General features: G+C 37.3%; 1 protein-coding gene across 13 annotated transcripts in view; it reads right to left on the reverse strand.

Moving 5' to 3' along the window:
- The window catches only part of OSBPL9 (oxysterol binding protein like 9), a gene marked incomplete at its 5' end in the record, with an annotated part of 170,156 nt that overhangs the window by 17,955 nt on the left and 136,052 nt on the right, over nucleotides 1–16,149 (reverse strand). For all 13 annotated transcript variants that reach the window (XM_080802615.1, XM_080802611.1, XM_080802617.1 and 10 more), the window contains 3 exons: nucleotides 5,329–5,488; nucleotides 10,420–10,524; nucleotides 12,604–12,694. In XM_080802615.1, the coding sequence (XP_080658741.1) occupies nucleotides 5,329–5,488; nucleotides 10,420–10,524; nucleotides 12,604–12,694 (356 nt within the window). The remainder of the gene's footprint in view (nucleotides 1–5,328; nucleotides 5,489–10,419; nucleotides 10,525–12,603; nucleotides 12,695–16,149) is intronic.

The raw sequence follows: 16,149 nt of genomic DNA on the forward strand, positions 1-16,149 counted from the left end.
CACATTACTTTGCATAAAATTACATATTACTTCTCTGCAACAATTTCTAGAACCTGAAAAATTGCCAAGTCTATTACTTAAGTCTCAAAAGATGTTGTATCTGTATTTTTGAGATCCTTTGATAAAAGCCCACAATGGTATTTAACATTCTTCCCAGTCATTTAAAAACTGTATTTGAAATTACAAAATAAAAAAGCACGGTATTTTTTTAAAAGTAAATTTATGATAACTGAAATTATGAGCTAATTAACAGGTTTAAACAAAGCTTCCTCTCTTAGTGTACCTGTAATCGTAACTCACCCAGGATTACTTGTATATTAATAAAATAATCAAAGGCATACAGTTTACTTAAGTGTAAAAAGAAAGCCAAATTTTTCACACAAAATATTACCCATATAACCAGTTTTTGTGAAAAATTTATGGATGTAAAGCCTATTATATACTCTAATTTAAACACGCTTTGCCCTAATTACGTACCTTCTCTTGGTTTTTTATTTAATAATAAATCCTGGTTTGTTTTTTTTTTAGCAAAACTAAGTAGGAAGTACAGAATTCCCATGTATCCTTTTTCCCCATACATGTACAACATCTCTCCCATACTATCACCATTCTGCACCAAAGTGGTACACTAGTAACAACTCATGAACCTACAGCAGCACATCATTCTCTGACTCAAAGTCCACAGTTTACATTAGGGTTCACTCTCGGTGGTGGACATTCTATGAACTTTGCCAAATCCACCACTGTAGTACTGTAGAGAATAGTTTTCCCTACCCCAAAAAATCTGTGCTCCACGTATATTAGAACATTAAAATACTAGAACATTCTAATATTAAAATATTAGATCAATATGTATTCTAATTTAAACATAGTTTGTCCTGGTTACTTACCTTCTTTTAACTATTTTTCAAAAATCCTTAGGTAACTAAATATTGCTTCTTTGATAATAGTATACATCACAAGGTACTATAACTAATGTCTACCTCATCAGTTTTGAAAGCCAATGTTAAGAGAGATCAAATTATCATTAAATAAAAGAGCTGTATGTTTTGTGGCTCCTTGATATATCATCAAAATAGAGTCAATCTTTTAAATCCATTCACCAAAACCCCCAAATTCTTTAAAACATGTATCTTATTTTAGATGCAATTCCGAAGGTCAGATCTATGCTGTGCTTTTCTTTTTTACTCAGGTTAGAAACCATGTTTGGGCCAAATGAAATGCTCAATAAAGCTCAAAATGAAAAAGGTGATATCATAATTTACCTCGATCAGGACAAAGAACTGAAAGAATGCATTAAAAAATATCAGCAACATCGATAAAAATGATACACATACATGAAAGGTTTATCTGCAGTGGACTAATTTGTATAGTACGTAATCATAATATCATAAACTAAACCAAAAAATGTGAAGGCTGAACTGAATTATAACAGAATCCAAAGTCTTACTGAGTACTTAGGTATGTGTCAAATGCTGTGTCTTTATCTCCGTAACAATTTAACCTACATAACAACTGTATAAGGTAGATATGATTATTCTCCTCATACATGGATGCTCAGCTCAGAGGTTCAGTGACCAGCCTGAGGTCACACAGCTGGTAAGCAGTGGAGCCATTTCAAATGCACGTCTGGCTCCAAAGCACAAGTTCTTTCCAATGTGGACTTCCATCTAGTTTATAATTGTGTGCAACCATACCGTTCAGTGACATAGTTCACATAGAAGCTATCAGTACTGCTGGTCTTTAAAAAGTGAGCAATGAAAACACTTACACGTTCTCTTCCTTCAGAGACCGAAAAACAGTAGACAGAAACTTGACCCCAGAATAAAAAAACAAGTAGTAGCAGCTGATAACCAGCAGGTGTCGCAGGCTCAATGCCCATCAAGATCAGGCAGAGACCATAAATACTGTGAACTAGGCTAGATTTTAAGGAATAAAGATCTGGAGACAACATATTCAATTTGAAGGGCTCACTCAGTTGAGTGTCTACCTCAACCTGGGCCATGATCCCAGGGTCCTGGGACTGAGTCCCACACTGGGCTCCTCACTCAGCGGGGAGCCTGCTTTTCCCTCTGCCTGTTGCTCCCCCTGCTTATACTCTCTCCCTCTGACAAATGAATAAAATCTTTTAAAAAAAAAAATAATAAACAAAACAAAACACCACCCCCCAAAAGTCAACAAACACTCTGCTGGTCAAATAAAACATCTGCAGTCCCTACCAGTTCGGGAATCCAGATTAGGGCATACAAGGAGAGCATAAAATTGAGGGAGAAAAGGAATCCAGTGGTTAGCTGGACACAGAATTTAACTCTGGGCCCCTTCAAATGGGAGGTTCAACAATTGTGTATTTGTCATGGGATGGGTACCAGGAGAGAAAAGAGAAGGAAGCTTACAAGGAGAAAACAGAAAAGCCCACGAGCCTACCAGTGACTCTGCAGACATGCCTATTACATGTGCAACAACTAAGTATTTTAAAATTTCCTATTTCATAAAAATTTCAGGAGAACCCCTTGAAACTGGGGCCAGACTCGGATACTACAAGCTTTCCTGAATATGGTTTTATGCTTCTGGAGGACAGATGAATCCGTTTTGATATTCAATTGTACTCTGTTTAGCATAACACCTAATGTTCAATATATCATTTTTGGTTCTGTTTAAAGAAAACTTGCTTGGAAACATCAAAAATCAATAATAGTAAGTTTTATCAGAATTTTCTTCCAAATGCTTATTTCCTTTTAACCCCACTATCATTAAAAAAAAAAAAAATTCAAAGTTAAAGCTAATTCCTACTAGCAAACTGCTAATAATGGTTTCTCAATAGTTTATTTCCCCCCATATACCATTAAGAAACCAAGATGCTAAACCAAGCCTTTCTGCTAAACTGGTCTTGAGTTGTGAGTTCAAACCTCTCTTCCTTTAGTCTCATGGCTTACCAGTCACTGTATCACACCTATATCACAGATAGTTCACTTTTTCCCACATTCAAAAACTGAATTTAATCCACTAAGACACAAAACTTATTGAACCAGTCCATTATTTCCTTACAAATTTTGAGATTTTGAACAGATCCAATTGTATAGGAATACTGTATTTCTCAGTTCATGTGTACACTTGAGAAAACTAGGGGGTGCCTGGGTGGCTCAGTGGGTTAAGCCTCTGCCTTCAGCTCAGGTCATGATCTCAGGGTCCTGAAATCAAGCCCCGCAACCAGCTCTTTGCTCAGCAGGGAGCCTGCTTCCCTCTCTCTCTTTGCCTGCCTCTCTGCCTACTTGTGATTTCTCTCTGTCAAATAAATAAAATAAAATCTTAAAAAAAAAAAAAAAGGAAGGAAGAAAAAACCAGAGTCCTATACAGAATTTCTCATTAAAAGAAACCAAGATATGAGGCCTAAGGACTGGCTGGGTGGCTGATGTACTGGGCTTACAAATTCACATATAATCATTTCCAAATTTGCACCATCCTGCAAAGCAAACCTCAAGCTGTAACAATAATACCAACTCCTGAGAAAGCAGCAGAGTTGGAAAAAAAGGCCCAACAAAAATTAAGCCAATTGTATCTACAATAAACACAAGTAACATTAAAGCAAATAAATATTAATTTGCTTTCCATATATGTGAGTGCTTAATGCCAGATACTTTATTAAGCACTTGACTGACCTTATTCTCATTTAAATATTCACAATGACCCCTTGAAGTTTAAACTATTATTTATCCATGTTTTACAAATGAGGAAACTGAGGATTAAATAGGTTAAATAACTTGACTAAGATCACACACCTTTGTTGTTTTTTTTGAAGACTTATTTATTTGAGAGCGAGCGAGTGCACAAAAGCAGGAAGAGCGGAGAGGGAGAAGAAGCAGGCTCTCCACGGAGCAGGGAGCCCGACATGGGGCTTGATCCAAGGACCCCAGGATCATGACCTGAGCCCAAGGCAGCTGTTTAACTGACTGAGCCACCCAGGTACCCCTGTTGTCGTTGTTTTTTAATTTTTTTTTTTTTAAGCAATCTCTATATCCAACGTGGGGCTGGAATTTAGAACCCCAAGGATCAAGAGCTGCATGCTCTGCCAACTGAGCTATCCAGCTGCCCAAGATCACACACCTCTGAAGCAGACCAGATTTAGAACCTATTCTTTCTGAGATTCTAAAATCCAAAGTCTTAACCATGGCAACTATAGCAAGGCATGTTTTGCTTATCAGCTACCAGGTAAATGACTTTCCAAATATAAAGCCTTGTTTTGCAATGGAACATACCTAGCTTTTTCAATGATAAAAAACCAGTCAAATATCTTCTAATGAGGGAAAATCTATCATCAATATCTATCAAAATCTGCCTGGAATCCACATGCTTCCCTCATTCCCATGCTATTACCTTACCTAAGGCTATTAACATTTCTCAATTTAATACCCCGTTTAGGCTGATCTCCCTACCTGTAATGCAGCCCCACTTCATTCAATTTTAAACACAATCTAGGCAGTCTATTTTTCTAAAATGCAGACCTGACCAGCAACTACTATTTTTTGTGAGAAAATGTCCAAATTTTGTAAAAGGCTAAAGGAGTCTTAGATGACCTGGCCCTTTTCAACACCTTCTGCATCTTTTTTTTTTTTTTTTTAAACAACTTATGCTACAGCCAAATTCAACAACTTACAGCTCCCACAAAGTAGCCCAACTCCTCTCCCTTTGTCTACAGGCCTGCCTTAAAAGGGTTCTATCTCCAAGAAAACATTTCCATTTTCCCCTCCTTACTGCCATGTCCCTTCTCCCTGCTCACTCACATTCTTACCTTACAATCATACCCTCTCCCTCCTCTGTGAATCCTTCCCTCACTTCTAAGGACTTCAAAATGCTCCCTGGCTTTCTGTGCTTAGCACAGATCCCACTGGATTATGCCTGCAGCAAGTTCCCTGAAGGCAGGAACGGGGCTTTTTTCAGCTCGGGATCATTCCTCCACTAGTATAGTGCCTGGCTAGTGAGTGCTGTGTATCTCCATTCTAATGTAAAACAAGTAATGGTGCCCTCTTATTTGTATAATACTCTCTAGCTTTCTCACTCTCATCTGACCCTCTCCTAATGTTGGCGCTATGGAAATAATGTCAGGAGTTCAATTAACAATACTGGCATATTACTTTAGCTGATGCTAATTTATTCTATTTAAATTAAGTCAAAAGTATTTGAATTAAGTCAAAAGTCACAGAACTGGCTTTGATCAATAAGCCAATCAAAAAAGCAGCTTTATTATAAGGGAGTCTGTCAATCACACCAGTCTCAAAATAAAATTAATTTTTAAAATCAAGAGTCATTTAAATACATAGCTCAATTACTTACTCTATTAAGCGCTTTGGGGATGAGCCACTTTGATGGAATTCATCAGCATCATAGAATTCGTCTTCACTGCTAGAATAAGAGAACTCGGGGACAGTATTTGGAGACAAGTTGACATGGCTTGGAGAAGTCAAACTGCTACTAGGTGGTGAGTGCCCACTGCCTAGGAAGTAAAAACATTTGCAATTAGGAGACAATGTTGGTACTAGAGAGAAAAAAATTAGGGAGATGGAGTCAAAACAGACTTTTCTAAAATCAAGAAAAGTTAAGTTGGTAGAAGTCCTTACACTCTCTGTAAAGAAAATCAACACTTAACCTAGCCAAAGAAAAAGGCAAATCACGTAATAGAATGGGACACAGACTTTTAAATGAAAAACTGCTATGTTCCCATTTATAAATATCCATAATTAGAAAGGGAGCTCTTTCAATTGTAATCACAGTGTGTGAGTTCTGGGGTCAGAAGCCCCACAACAGATACAATACCAATGGAGAGTCAGGCCTCCTATTTTATACTACAGAATCAGATATTTTAAAAATGCAGCAGAGACACAATGAGAATGCATAATGGAAAGAATACCAAAGACCACATGAAAGTTAAAATATTGTCCAGGATATCACATTCACATTAGTCATTATGTTTTGGCAGTCACATGAAAACACAAAAGCACCACACACAACCCTAGCACTCACCATCCAAACTCCTTACTTCTTTTCTACCTACGTCAAAGTCAGGTGCCTGGGGCTCAGGGGCAGAGAAAAACAGAGGTCTACTATGGGAAGAATGTGGAAAAGGAAAGGACTAGAAAAATCATCTTTCTATACCTAAGCAGTCTAAGGAAACGGAAATTAAAAGAGATCCACAGAAAGACTACTATCTAATCTCTGTGATCATGATTCACTGTCTAGTAACAAACAATAAAAGTATCAAACCATGGAGGACGACTGAGATTAATTCAACAAGTGTTTACAGAGAGAGCATCTACAGGCTCTTGGCAATTTATGCCAATCTGCTATAGATGCATGACAGAGATTAAATTTAATTAAGTCAATGCTGGTAATCTAAAAACCAGGCCACAGTTATAGAAGTTGAGAAACAGCAGCAACAAAAATGAATCCACAGTCACCCATGGATTGTTAGCCCATTCTTGTGTCAACAGTTAGAGAAAAAGCACATCCACCTGCCACATTTAGTTGTCACGTTCACAAAGATATTTTAAAAACATAACAGAAAAAGTTTGCACCAAAAAAGGTAATCTTACTGTGGAAATTCCAAAAATAGTTCATCTTAGCAAATAACTTTAAATTCCCCGCCCCCTGCAATACTGGCAGTAAAACTGGAAAGAGACTTTCTCTTACTGAAAGAGGCAATAATAATAATAATAATAAAGCCTCCAAACCACCCAGGAATTAAAAATGATTAAGTAACACGCAAACACTCCAGGTGATCACACAATTAAAAATGTGTCCAAGAAGAAAATGAGTTTGGGACTAAAAAAAACAAAAAAACAAAAAAACAAACAAACACAAAAAACTGAGTTTTCCTTATAAGAACAAACAATATTATTTTTTTTCCTCAGTTGTTACTTTCTTTTTTGTATCAGATAGAGAGTTAAGGAAAGGTGAAGAAGAAATTAGGTTGGAAAGAAAGCAAGAAATAAATCACATGTCAATTTCATTTCTAAAAGTCCTTTAAATACACCTACTCTAAAATGCTGTGTTTTAAAAGTTATCTTCTGAAATAATTTATATCCTAAATTATTTATAATTATCCTAAATGTACACAGGAAGAATACCTACTTTTTCAAAGTTTGTAACTGATTTTATGTATCTCTAAACAGACAACTTTGACTGTGTTTCCAAGCTGACATAATCCTTTCTTTAGTAAAAGGTGAAAGATTTTATATAATCTGAAGAGAAACCAAAGTAGCCTTTTTTTCTTTTTTTTTTGTTTTTTTTTTGTTTTTTTTGAGAGAGAGAGAAAGAGGGAGAGAGACAGGGAGAGCGAGAATCTTTATTTATTTATTTATAATATTTATTTATTTGACAGAGAGAGCACAAGTAAGCAGATCTGCAGGTGAGAAGCAGGCTCTCTGCTGAGCAGGGAGCCTGACAAGGGGCTCAATCCCAGACTGAGCCACCTAGGAGCCCCAGGGAGAGTAAGAATCTTAAGTAGGCCCCACACCAACCAAATGTGCCCGATGCAGGGCTCTGTCTCAAGACCCTGAGATCATGACCTGAGCCGAAATCAAGAGTCGGATGCTTAACTGACTGAGTCACCCGGGTCTCCTAGAGTATTTTTTTTTTTTTTTTAAAGATTTTATTTATTTATTTGACACAGAGAGAGAGAGAGAGAGATCACAAGTAGGCAGGGAGGCAGGCAGAGAGAGGAGGAAGCAGGCTCTCCGCGGAGCAGAGAGCCCGATGTGGGGCTCGATCCCAGGACTCTGGGATCATGACCTGAGCCGAAGGCAGAGGCTTTAACCCACTGAGCCGCCCAGACGCCCCTAGAGTATTCTTTTATATTAAAAACAAAACAAAACGAAAGAAAAAAGAAAACACAGGTACTATTTTTAAAATGAACAAAAGATGATACAAGTAATGAAATACAGAAAAAAGCCAAACATTTCAAGCTCATTATTCAAATTACTTGTATTTTCCCAAGAACTTCAAATAAGAGCTATTTTTGCTTTGTTTCAAATTCAGAAGACAGCGGCCCAAGCTGTTAAATATTAAAGAACAAAGTAACAGTATCAGCATCTTTACTAATTCAAATTTCAAAATGGGCTAAAGTCACAAGGTAATTTTCATTATTACAGGACAGGAGGAAAGTCCTGTCTAGGAAAGAAATCTGTGGAGCAATAAACAGGGGCTCACCTCCTACTTCCTCAAGGCATAACAGGGACAAAAGCACGAAGTTTTCCTTTGATTGATCTCAACATAAAACTGATCAGTTTTCAAACAAGAAATAAATCTAATACTAACACTGATAGTATGCCTGTAAATTACAGAAAAAAATAAAGGCCATAGTCTAAATAAAGAGAATACATGTTAAAATGAAGTATCTTTTTTTGCTTATAAAATGACAAAAATGTGAAAGAATGATACATTTAACCTTAAAAAAATATATGTGCCAGAAGTGCTTCTACAGGGCGCCTGGGTGGCTCAGTGGGTTAAGCCTCTGCCTTTGGCTCAGGTCATGATCCCGGAGTCCTGGAATCAAGTCCCGCATTGGGCTCTCTGCTCAGCAGGGGGCCTGCTTCCCTCTCTCTCTCTCTCTGCCTGCCTCTCTGCCTACTTGTGATCTCTCTCTCTGTCAAATAAATAAAATCTTTAAAAAAAATAAAGTGCTTGTACAAGGATATTCACTAAGTACTGTTTGTAATGGGAAAATCCTGGAAACAACCTAAAGCAAGATTATGCAATGGGGAAAAGACAGTCTCTCCAATAAAAGGCGCTGGGAAGGCTGGGCAGCTGCATGTAAAAGATGAAACTGGAACACTTTCTAACACTATACACAAAAATACACTCAAAAATGGATTGAAGATCTAATGTGAGACTTGAAACCATAAAAATCCTAGAAAAGAGCACAGGCAGGAATTTCTCTGACATCGGCTGTAGCATGTTCTTCTAGATGTGTCTCCCTGAGGCAAGGCAAACAAAGGCAAAAATAAACAATAGGGATTACATCAAAATCAAAAGCTTTTCCACAGCGAAGGAAGCTATCGACAAAACAAAATGGGAGAAGATATCTGCAAATGATATGTCCAATGAAGGCTTAATATTCATAATATAGAGAACTTCTACAACTCAATACCAAAAAAAAAAAAAAAAAAAAAATCTGAATTAAAAAGGGGCAGAGAAAGAAGGGGGGGGGGCGTCAGAGGACTGAATAAACGTTTTCCAAAGAAGTACAGATGGCCAACAGACAGATGAAGAGGTGCTCAATGTCATGAATCATCAAAATGCAAATCAAAACCACAATGGTATCACCTTACACCAGACAGAATGGCTAAAGTCAAAATGACAGGAAATAACAAGTGTTACAAACACTAATTCAGAAAGATACACACACCTCTAAGGCTTACTGCAGCATTATTTACAATAGCCAAGATATGGAAGCAACCTGTACCCATTAACAGGTGAATAATGAAAGAAAATGTGGTGTACACACACACACACACACACACACAGACACACACAGAGGAATATTACACAGCCATAAAAAGGATGAGATTGTGCCATTTGAGACACCATGGATGAACCTAGAGGTTATAATACGCTAAGTGAAATAAGCCCAACTGAGAAAGACAAATACCACATGACTCCACTTACGATTTAAAAACATAACAAAACAAAAAACTCCACAAATAAACAAACAAAAAGCAGAATCAAGCCTGTAATACAGATAATAAAATGATGGTTGCCAGACAGGAGAAGGGTGGAGGGTTGAGCAAAATGGATGAAGGGGAAAGGGGAATACACGATTCCAGTTATGGAATAAGTCATAGGGAATAACAGGCACAGCATAGGGAATATAGTCAATGATGGCATAACAGCGGTTAACAGGACAGATGGTAGCTACACACTTGGGGGAACATAGCATAATGTATAAACTTGTCATATCACTAAGGTGTCACCTGAAACTACTGTAACATTGTTTATAAATAAATAAATAAATAAAAATAAATAAATAAATCTGGGGCGCCAGGGTGGCTCAGTCAGTTAAGCAACAGCCTTCAGCTCGGGTCGTGATCCCAAAGTCCTGGGATCAGCCCCCCATCAGGCTCCTTGCTCAGCAGGGAGTCTGCTTCTCCCTCTGCCCGCTGGTGCCTTGCTTGTGGCACAACTTGCTCTCCCCCAACTCCGTGTCAAAATAAATAAATAAAATCTTCAAAAAAAAAAAAAAAGGCAATTATTCCTCAAGCTTCTGGTTCTATCACAAAGTTAACCACTTCAAGTATAGAATGATGGTAAAATTGTATCTCCAACACAAATATGTAACACATTTCACCCTTTTTCCCATCAGCAATCAAACACAAACCTTAAATGTTAATGGGGAGTTATGAGAATTAAAGAAATTATATAAATTTGTACCTGTACTATTTGGTGTTGGAGTCTGATGATGTCCCAATGTAGTTAATACAGGTCCAACAGGTAGCGAAGATGGACGCTGTTCTGACTTACATAACTGAGAAGGTTCTAGAAGATTTGAACATATGAAATAAGTTAGAAAAAAAGCCAAATACAACTGTGTTAACTGCAACTGTGTGGAATTCAAAATCCTAAAGATCAGTAATTTTTGAAACTGTCTCATGCTGCTCCCTCTTCTGGACCTTCTCTCCCCTTTAAACTCAATGGTGATATACTACCAACCACTAAAACATTAGGATATCAAGAGACTTATCGAGGCAGACCAAAACCTCAGTAAAAATGCTCTATAAAACTAGCAAACACTTCTGATAATAAAGTCTTTCTAAGCATCAAACCACATAAAATCATTTTAAAATGAGGCACATGGGACACCTGGGTGGCTCAGTTGGTTGAGTGTCCCACTCTTGATTTTGGCTCAGGTCTGGTCTCAGGGTCATGGAATCAAGCCCTGCACTAGGGCTCTGCGCACAGTGGGGAGCCTGCTTGAGAGTCTTTCCCTCTCCCTCTTGCACACACAGGCATGCTCTCTCTCTCTCTCTCTCTCTAAAGTAAGTAAATCCTTAGGGGCGCCTGGGTGGCTCAGTTGGTTATTCATCTGCCTTTGGCTCAGGTCATGATCCCAGAGTCCTGGCATCAAGTCCTGTACTGGGCTCCTTGCTCAGCAGGGAGCCTGCTTCTTCCTCTGCCTGCCATTCCCCCTGTTTGTGCGTCTCTCTCTCTCTCTCACCAACAAATAAATAAATAAATAAATCTTAAAAATACACAAATCTTTAAAGAAATAAAATGGGGGCACAGTAGTATTTCCTCTTTAGCCCAAGATATTATGTTCATTCTCTTAAAGAATCAAAATTCACAAAAGCATTTCACATAGTTTTAAGTTGTTTTTTTTTAAAGGTTTTATTTATTTATTTGACAGAGAGACACAGTGAGAGAGGAACAGAAGGAGGGGGAGTGGGAGAGGGAGAAGCAGGCTTTCCGCTGAGCAGGGAGCCGGATGTGGGGTTCAATCCCAGGACCCTGGGAACATGACCTGAGCTGAAGGCAGATGCTTAACGACTGAGCCATCCAGGCAACCCTACTCTGAAGTACTTTTAAAGGGATTTTTTTGTTACAATTTCTGACTTAACTAAATCATCGAGAAAGCAGGAATGTTGGATTCAACAAAAGGTAAAAGGAATTCATACACATAGCTGTTGTCCCTAAGCCTTCCTTTGTTAGTTTAAAAAAAAAAAGTACTATTGATTACTCTATACTTAAAAATACAGGTCTTTCTAATCGATAGGCGTAACAAATTTCAACCTTCCCTTCCATTACCTAGAGTCCACCATCAAGAAGAAAACATTTGTATTCTTCATAGCTATAAAAAGTATCCCAAAATAGAAAGTTTCTGGATTACCTTCAAGTAGGTCAATGTATATTAAGATTTCTTTGGTAGCATGAATCCTGGGTCATAGGATTCTGTCCCACCAGCTAATCTAAGTCTTAGTAACCATGTTTTCGTTTCATCTCACTATGAAAACCAAAAGCTTTTTCACTGTATTAAAAAAATCCCCCAAACCAAAAATATTATCTTTTTTTTCCAGTTCATTTTCTGCTGCTCCATATTTTTGTGATTCCTTTTGTTTATTAAAAAACAAAACGAGGGATGCCTTGGTGGCTCAGTTGGTTGAGCGGCTGCCTTCGGCTCAGGTCATGATCCCAATGTCCTGGGATCGAGTCCCACATCGGGCTCCTTGCTCAGCAGGGAGCCTGCTTCTCCCTCTGCCTCTGCCTGCCTCTCTGTCTGCCTGTGCTCACTCTCTCTGACAAAAAAACAAAACAAAACAAAACAAAACGAGGGGTGCCTGGGTGCCTCAGTTGGTTGAGCGTCTGCTTTCTGCTCAGGTCATGATCCCAAGGTCTTAGGACCGAGCCCCACATTGGGCTACCTGCTTAGTAGGGAGCCTACTTCTCCCTATCCCGCTGCCCCTGTTTGTGCTCTCTCATTCTATCAAATAAATAAAATATTTTTTTTAAAAAAAGACAAAACAATAAAACCAAAAACGAGCCCTTCAAGATTTATGATAGCCGTACAAATTAAGTTTTTTTCTAATCAATGAAATTGAAACATTTTTGCAAATACCATACCTGGAGGTAAGACAGTCTGGGTAGGCATTGTGTTGATCACAGGTTCCAAGGGACTAGGTTGATATATTGCATCTACAGGATTAATAGTACTCTGAGATAAAGAAACACGGTATAGTTATTTTTAATTAAATGCCCTTCCAGTGCTCACCCTCCCAAATGTATGAAATGCCCACATTTCTGACAGCAAAGTCCTGAGGGTAGCTATATAGATATGCTGATCAAAATGCAAAGAAGAAATGAAATGCATTTATGATATAGAAGTCTAGAGTTTCTTAAAAAACAAAACATAGTAAGAAGGGAAAATGAAAGAATTTCTGTCATATGGAAAGATAAAGCTAAATGAAAAAACCTACAAAGAGTTGTAAAATGGGAAAACTTCAGAAAGTAAAAATAGTTAACTTCTGGGGACGCCTGGGTGGCTCAGTTGGTTAAGCAGCTGCCTTCGGCTCAGGTCATGATCCCAGCGTCCTGGGATCGAGTCCCGCATCAGGCTCCTTGCTCAGCAGGGAGCCTGCTTCTCCCTCTGCCTCTGCCTGCCACTCTGCCTGCCTGTGCTCGTTCACTCTCTCTCCCTCTCTCTCTCTCTCTCTGACAAATAAATAAATAAAAATCTTTAAAAATAGTTAACTTCTGAATTCAGTTCAGTACTTCTCACTTAATTCTTAATTCACCACAAATAATGTTTATCGAATATAGAAATACTCTCTCTTACTTTGATGTTATTAAACATTACAACTACAACTGGTAAATACACCTGCACCACTAGGATTTTATCTTTCCATCTCATACTATTGCCACCTTCTATCACTGTGTACACAATGTACAGGTACCTAGTTTTATAGTCACTAAATGCAAAGAGATATATCTTCTAATTGGGGAATGCAGGGAAGAAGGCTTTCTTTTTGAGGATTTAGAAGGAAAAAAGTAGATATGCAGTTACAGTTTTAGAGGAAAAAAAAAGTCTAGGTCTTTCTGATTTCAAGCCAAGAACTTACTCTGCCAGCATGAGGACATTTTAAAAACAAGACTCCATAGTTTACTGATGCTTTTTTACTTGGAGGTGGGTAGTTAAGTTTAAACTAAGGTCTTTGCCAGAGTAAAATTTAGATCTATCATTTAGAAGACTATACCAGATAAAACCCGAGAAAGAAAATTTTAAGTTCTTTAGTTTTCTGTGCTCCAGAAAACTAAACTTCAAATATGTATTAGGGAAGGCTTATAATAGAAAATAATGAAACAGATTTAGAAGAGAAATAACTTTACTGGTGAATGAGCCCCAAAAGTATTCATAAAAATTTAGAAGCCCCTAGCAATGGAAACTGAGTTAAGGGGAAAGTTTTTATAGCATTCTCATTTAAAGCCTAAGTTTGATTTTTTTTAAACCCCCTCTCTGCATAAGTCTTAAAAATCATTAAATCAGATCTTTTAAATCAACTGACTTGAGCACAAGAATTCTGATGTTTGTCACAATGATAGTCTACTTACTAAAAATATTTTAACAGGAAAATAAAGGACACTTAGAGAAGAGACCCTGAAAATAAACACTAATAAAAACCCTAATAAAATGAAGTAGGGAAAGTCTTTAAGTACTGGGAAGAGCACAGATAAAACAGACTCGGAATTTTAATTCCTTAGAGTCTTTATTCTACCAAGATTTGGCAAATCTTTTATCTACTATGGTCCTCGCTTTCCCATTCTGTAACATGAAGAAATGTCTGGATTATATGTTCTACAGGGGCTTTCTGGTTATTACTTTATGATTCTATCTTCAGATACTGGACCAGCACATAATAACTAAACAAATGTCTCAACAAGTCCTGCAGCTGTTTTTAGTATAAATTCCTTGTTTTTACCTAATGGTTTTCTTCAAAAAACTCCCAAGTGTTTTACAAAGGCAAAATCCCACCATTAATATCGATTCACAGGAAGGAGAGTATGTCACCTCCTTATCTGCACCTTTTATGTAAGAAAAATTACTGAAGAGACTAAGAAATAACTTTGGAAAAAGGGACCAGCAAAATTCTATCTTTTGAATGTAATCTTTTGTCTTCCAGATGAAATGTTCTAAATCTAAAGATTTAGCTAATCTGAAGATCAGATTTTTGCATGTGTAAGTACCAAATATCTTTTGTTGCTTGCTTTAATAGAAAATGTAACTATTCCATACTTATCTATAGTCCTTGTTCAATCAATTTCAGGCTAAACTATGTCAAATGACATTCTACACCTTGCTTTGAAAATAAATGTGCAGAGCTTTAGAAGCACAAATAATCCTCAGCTTTAACCAGCTGTAACATTAATAACATTTACATAAAATAAAAATTATATGTACATGTATTTATGTATAGCTAGCTAGCATTTATTAATTCTGTGCTCATCCTGTACCTTATAACAATGTTCATCTGAGGTAGACCTAGCCACCGTTCTTTAAAGATGAGGAAACTGAGGCTCAAAGGTCAAGTAACCTGCCTAAGATCACTAGTGAGTAGCAGGGCCAGGTTCTAGCTGTGTGGGTCTAAGATTTGAACCATGAACGCTTCCCTTTTTAAAAATAAAAACTCTTAAAGAAAAATGCTATAGTTTTTGATCAGTGATTCAAGCATCGTTATTTTCTAAAAGTTTAGATTTTTTTGTAAGTATAAACTTTCTAGATGTTTTTAATTGCAAATGACCAAGCATTCTTGGTATGTAAAACTACCAATTTTGGGGGTGTCTGGGTAGCTCAGCTAGTTAAGCAGCTTGCCTTTGGCTCAGGACATGATCTCAGGGTCCTGGGATTGAGGCCTGCATTGGGCTCCCTGCTCAGTGGAGAGCCTGTTTCTCCCTTTCCCTCTGCCTGCCGCTCTGCCTACTTGTGCTCTCTCTCTGTCAAATAAATAAAATCTTTTTTTTTTTCCAAATAAATAAAATCTTTAAAGAAAAAAAAAACCCTGCCAATTTTCTTAACATAATAAAAAGTAATTTCGCTTTGAGGAAAAAGAGAGAAAAATAATTGCCAACATGATTTTCCTCAGGATCTCTGGGGACCATGACATGTTAGACAACATATATAGTCCTTTTCACGAGGCTTACAATCTTAAGTGGTAGCTCAGGAAAAGATACTACATTACATTACACTGTATTTAGATCCCATAATTGTATTATATCACTCTGGCTCAAACTCTGAACTCACACTGTGAAAAGAAAGATAAAAATTCCAATGTCTTTAATTCAAATTTTAAAAATGCTTCTTCTCTTATCTCTGGCTTCACAAGAAATATGCAAACAATATCGATATTTAACTTTTTTCATTTTAAACCAAATATAAAGATAAGATGCTTATTCTTTTCAGTACAATCATGAGATGGTTTTCAAGATTTTGAAGTTTCCAGGTCTCAGACAAGTTGACATCTGTAAAGTCTTGGGACAAAAAAAGGGGCGGCCTCCTACTTTAGAGACTTCTAAAGAAAAGTTATCATAAAAATAGGGTCACTCCAACTACAAATCTTCAAACTCTTTTATTTCCAGATGGGAAATACCCACAATAAAATTTTCTTTTCTTTTTAA

This window comes from Martes martes, assembly GCF_963455335.1.
Source record: "Martes martes genome assembly, chromosome: 4".
Taxonomy (NCBI): domain Eukaryota; kingdom Metazoa; phylum Chordata; class Mammalia; order Carnivora; family Mustelidae; genus Martes; species Martes martes.